Source organism: Echinococcus granulosus (genome assembly GCF_000524195.1).
Source record: "Echinococcus granulosus chromosome Unknown EG_S00259, whole genome shotgun sequence".
Taxonomy (NCBI): domain Eukaryota; kingdom Metazoa; phylum Platyhelminthes; class Cestoda; order Cyclophyllidea; family Taeniidae; genus Echinococcus; species Echinococcus granulosus.
The window spans coordinates 1-5,689 of record NW_020170639.1 but is presented as its reverse complement, the minus strand read 5'-3'; the positions used below and the strand labels follow the sequence as shown (position 1 = coordinate 5,689).

Genomic DNA, 5,689 nt, shown 5'->3' with positions numbered 1-5,689 from the left:
TATTTTGAACCGCCTTTTTCAGTTATAATATCAATATATCAATTGATGTTTATTGTTGATATTGGCTTGGAGCCCCCTGTGTCGTTGCGGCAATACTTTGTGGGAAAATATTTTTGATCTGAGCTTTAAGAAATCTTTAATTTAGTCATTTGACAATAACTCTAAAAGTTTACATATATTGAAGTTCTTCACTTGAATGACAGAAGCTGGAGCTGGCCTCACATTGTGTTATGCTCATGTTTCGTGTCTTGGTCTTACCGCAGTATTCCTCATTGAAAGACAGATGTCGACGGTGGCTTCATTTGTTATGAACTGGTGCTTTTGTGGGTGAGCACGGATCTCGTTGAGTTCCAGATCACATTAATCAAGAGGCAAATCCTCCCATGCAGATGTCTCTTTTTGCGGATGCGTATGAGTAAGCATGGGTTGCGGAGTGTACCTACGTGACGGCTCTCTGACTGATGGAGTGCGCTTGAGTTTAGGGTGGTTTCAGTCTGGTAATTTTTCGACTATGACCCTATCGTGAATATTAGCGTATTTTAGGTGCAACTACATTATTGGCCAATCGGGAAAACTCACCGAGGGCGCTAACCATATAGTGTTTTAAGAAAATTGAGAAAAGGAATTTATAGAAAATCCTAGTACTTGAAAATAGAAACGCTACTCTTGAGATTGTTACCATACTCAGCACCGCTCAGCAAACCTCCGGGCGCTAGCTTTCGCATCTCCAACAAAAAGGCTTGGCTTCTTTAATTTCCATCCCTCCCATATTTGTGTGACTCATTGTTAATACTTTGGTACAGATCTCTCAAATGCCGCTAACTCCACAATATTCCACTCTACCAACACATAAGGTAACCAATTAATCTGGGAACCTTAGATTGTACGCCGATAAAGCAATAATTTAGGCTATTCATCGTTTATGTATGTATGAATTCAAACCCATTTACAGCATTCCAATTTAGCATCATTTAAGAGTGCTTCTCGTGCCAAAAAATTGTAGATTTTATTGTAAGTTTACCCGTCTCTCCGATGTTTTAGAGCTTGGCTTATTCTTACAAAGGGTTTTGAGTCGGAGACGTCGGTAAATAGGTTATTTTCATCAACGAAGTATACCATCATTGGTGTTACTAAAGCCATGAGAGAGCAATGTAGAGTTCGGTAAGCCATAATAAAAGTCGCTATTCACATCGGTTATATCTAGAATGGTTTAACTATGCAAGGAATACAAACTCTAATGAAATGTATGAATATGTGAAATCAGCATTTTATCAAGATTTTCAAAAATTACATGCCTAAATATTGTTCAAGAACCGCCATTGTTTTGTTGTTTGCGCCCAGTAACGAGTTATCAACACATTTTCAGGCCTATTTTTTTATGCATTGTCTGCCTGTACGCACAAGAATTGAACTAGAGGTTTGATGTTGGGGATTTTAGGGCTTGCTTCTTAAGGCGAATCCAGCGTATGATTAAAGTGCCACTGATTTATAGATAAAAATTTTCTTTTTAAAATATTGTAGGGTTTTGAGCACCCATTCAAAACTGAAAATGGGTGTTGGGAGCTTGATACAAAGAGTTGCTTGTTTGTGTAAAGATCACAAGGTAGATGTGTGAATAGGAACTTACACCACTTGTTAGTTACTCAGACAGTCAAGGGATCGAAATGCGAAAAGCGCTCGGTTGAGTGGACGAGCGTGGTGATTTCGTGGATAACACTGTAGCTGCCATTGTCAGTACGGTTGATCATCTGCCCCACTACGAATGCCAGATCTTCACTAGCACTGTCTATGGCGGCAATCCGCACCGGACAGCGTCTCACAAAGGCGTAGCGATTGGTCAGTGTGTCGCAGGAGGCAATAGCACGACGTCGCCTCCACTCGGCCAGATGCGAGTAGCCGTTGTAAATACAGTCAACATTCCGGGGATACATATCCATGAGCAGTTTGACCGCTTTAAAGGGCGCTGGAAGCCACATCTCACCAAAGGGGCGGTACATCAGCGGAAAAATATCCTCCACATGGTACACATATCGCTGGAGGTTATATTTTTCCAATTCAAAGAGGTATTCACCATCGATTTTGTAGTAGCAAATATCGAGGTAGGGCCAACCATAGTTTTTCCTCGGGATCTCCCTCGAGCCCTCTGCGTCCACATCATTCATACTTGCTGGCAGAATTGACATATAGAGTTTGTCTCGATATCCGCTTGGAGCAATAAGGTATCCTTTATTGCTGTGCTTTTTAATACTGTCTTGAATAAATTCTCTGTACTTGATGTCCACGAGTACATCGGCTTCATCATCCCAAGGAATGAAGCCGTGGTGTCGGAGGGATCCGAGAAGAGTGCATGAGCTAATGAACCACTTATCCTCCAAATTACTCTTCCGCATTATTTCCGCAAAGAGGGTTATGAACTTCAAAAGCATGCCACGCTGGGTAGCTGTCATTCTGGGTTCGAAGAATTTGGACCGATAGAGACTGTTAGGATTAGGGGAGGGTGCGGAGTCAGGTAGAGGCCAGGGAATCTGGGTAAGGTTAGGAAGGAGGCCCGGAGTGTAGGCTGGCTTTACGAAGAACGCCTCTGGTGGTGAGATACTTTGAGCCTCCAAAAATTTTTACATCCTTGCAAAGGGGAATGCGTTGGAAAGGCCCGTAGTACCACAGTGATCCAAAGAGAACCACGTTGCAGGTCAACAGAATTCCTGTTACTACTGACTCTTGCACTGCAAACGGAAGCATACTGCTACAAAGAAAGGCAAACCAACATTCAGAAATGTAAAAGTATTTGAAATAAATTTTTTAAAGAGAAACTAAGCATAGTGACGATACGGCAAATTATTATTGAAGCTTTTTAAATTACAACACAATCAGGTGAGTAATTATGCCTACATAAATACGGTTCAGATAGCTTATTCGCAATCAGAGAAGAGAGGGTAGAAACTCTTTATCACGTAGTAAGATACAAAAATCATTCGGTATTACAAAGGAGACCTATAATACGATATTTGGCAAGTCATTAATAAATCATCATTGCCTATAACCCATTATAAAATACCGTCAGTTGTGATGTGGTGCTTATTACAAGGTTAACTACTCTTTTAATACTTCAAATACAATGAAAGATAAAATGATCGAGACCTTAGGTAGAACTGCATGAAAATTGGTATTTCATAGAGCATACAAGTCTTACAGAATAAAAACGATAAGTGTAAATGAGAAAAATATGCCCTTGTTACGCCTTTAGTCACACAAAATTACCTCAGTCATGAAGTGTCCTTTTGTAATTCCAATATATATTCTTACCTTGGAGTGGGTGGATAAAGCGATCGACCAATGAGACGTTGGATTCTTATAGGTCTTAACTAATCACACTCTACCTGTTATGCAGTGAAATCGTTATGCAAATTTATGCGCATTTATCTTTGACTGCAGAAATTGATTCATGATTATCTATGTCTTAAAGAATAAGCCAAGTGCTTTTTTTGATAAACCATGTTCGTTTGGATTACAAGCATGAAGTGAATGATGGGCTAGTCCAGAACAAATGAAGTTTTAATAAGAGGGGCATCATGCACTGAAGCAAGCTTAGGATTTGTTATTAAGTTGAAAAATTATCGAGAAGAATCCACATGTTGCAGTCAGCAGTTTAGAGCTTGGCTCTATTACAAATGCCAACCCTATTCAAACCTGAAGCTGAAGTTATATCCAAGTGTATTTAATACTACACCATTAAGTTTAGTTTTGCAAAAAAGGAGGCTAATCAAGTGGTTGCTTTGATATTCTGGTCTCTTAGGAAAAACCTGAACATTTGAATTATTAGTTTCTGCTGGCCATCGTAAGTTTACTATAAACGTGTTTTAATGCAACAGTTCGTTAGGGAACAAATAACCCAAATGCCGATAGAATCTATTTATAGAGCACTTATTCTGAGGTCTTTTGAATAAAGGGTTTACACACTTGTCATACAAATTCAGCGATCACAATGGATCCTGATTAACATTTCATACTGACACAACAGACGAAGCTGGCCATGTAGGCTGCTGGTGAAATTCACGTGATACAACGCAGCTGTGTAGGATAAAGTTTCTATCACTAGTTCATTTGAGGATTCATCGAGAAATTGTGCAACATTATCTTAAGCTATTTACAATCCATTTGCATTGATGTGAAGATGCAAAAGTCAAAAATACTCGCACAAATTAGCAAATATTGAAAAATGGCAAAATGCGAATAATCAAAGTCGTGGTTTCTTGAGATGCGACTGGAGGCCGTCACACCTCACTTCCACCGCTTTGTGCGTGGCCTTGAGACAGATACAAGGCAGCATAGTGTCTACTTTTAGACTCGAAGGAGACGTTATGCCTGGTGTCTATTTTAGCATATGCTCGCAGACTAAAGTGAAGATACTTGTGGACACACATCCAACCTAGTGCTATTAAACATATTTAAATGGGTTGACTGTTAATCCTACCATTGGTTATGATATGTACGCTTTATTGTGCTTCAAACATGAGGTGGTGAAAAAATGTACACCGTAACACTTTTAACGGTAACATTAGTAAAGATGTCGGATAAAGGGGGACGACATCTTGAAAAAAAGTTGGTTAGTGTGTTGGCTAGAAGAGGTAGTAGTCAGCCGAAGCTCTCTGTCCATACCACCCAATCTTAGCCCATGAATTAATCAAAAATCCATTTTTACTTTATTCAACTGGTTAAACTGGACGTGTCGTAGTTAATTTTAAACAAAAAAATAATACCGAAATCATTTTTTGAAATCGCTCTGCATTGTAGTTTTTTAGCAACACCTAATTCAAACATTGTCAAAGAGGATCTCTATTTCATCATGCATGCTAATAAGGTTTAACGAGTAGTGACCTTCAAGATGATTTTACCACAAACCTACACCCAGCTAGACAGCGTAGCGTTTACAAACGTGATACAAGACAGTTGCACAGAGGTCATTAGTGTGCTTGATGCCAAACAAGAGGTCGTAAAAACAAGCTCAACGTTCAGTGCACATTCCTATAAAAAAATTAGAGAATGTAAGGTCTAGTGCATTATTCAGTTAGGAAGACGTTGTGGTTAGTTAGTATTCCTGTTACTGCCAGTGTACAGCATGTCATCATGTGTGTCAGCGGTTCAATTCTGCATCAACGAATTAAATTACGTAAGGTGGAAATAAAAAAAGGAATATTTATTAGTTCTGATAGGGTAATAAATACTCATAACGCATATAGGTGGTCAAATCAAAAGGGTTTTAAAAAAAATAAGAATGTTTGATAATGACTGTCTCACATCAGTGCATGTCAAAGGCATCCTATGATAGTATGCATTGAGGAAATGGAGAAGCCGCGGTCCATAAAATAGGTAAAGTAATCACAGCACAAGATAGGAAAAAAGCAAGTAAACTTGCAGATGTAAAAAACTTCAGGACAAAAAACCTAAAGAAAGTAAATATTTCTTGCAAATAAAAGAGATCCACACCTTCAATTGAGAACATTGATGGCACCCAAATCATGAGCATATTCGTGTGATTAATTAACGCGACAAACGAATCACACTTAAAATTGTCATTATTATTATTTTTTAAATGACTGGTAGAACAGCAATATATGGGAGCGTGTACTTAAGAAACAAAAGCTAGCAAAGTGCTGCCAATACATCTATGTTGGATATCTATTATTATTGG

General features: G+C 38.8%; 1 protein-coding gene across 1 annotated transcript; it reads right to left on the bottom strand. All coding sequences in view use genetic code 11, as the record gives it.

Annotated features, from left to right (window-relative positions):
• Nucleotides 1–1,643: 1,643 nt before the first annotated feature.
• Nucleotides 1,644–3,267, bottom strand: EGR_10724 (hypothetical protein; the record flags this gene model as incomplete). Its single annotated transcript, XM_024499973.1, has 2 exons — nt 1,644–2,603; nt 3,259–3,267. The coding sequence occupies 2 exons, from the start codon at nt 3,265–3,267 to the stop codon at nt 1,644–1,646; spliced, it is 969 nt and encodes a 322-aa protein (XP_024345607.1).
• Between the last annotated feature and the right edge of the window lie 2,422 nt (nt 3,268–5,689).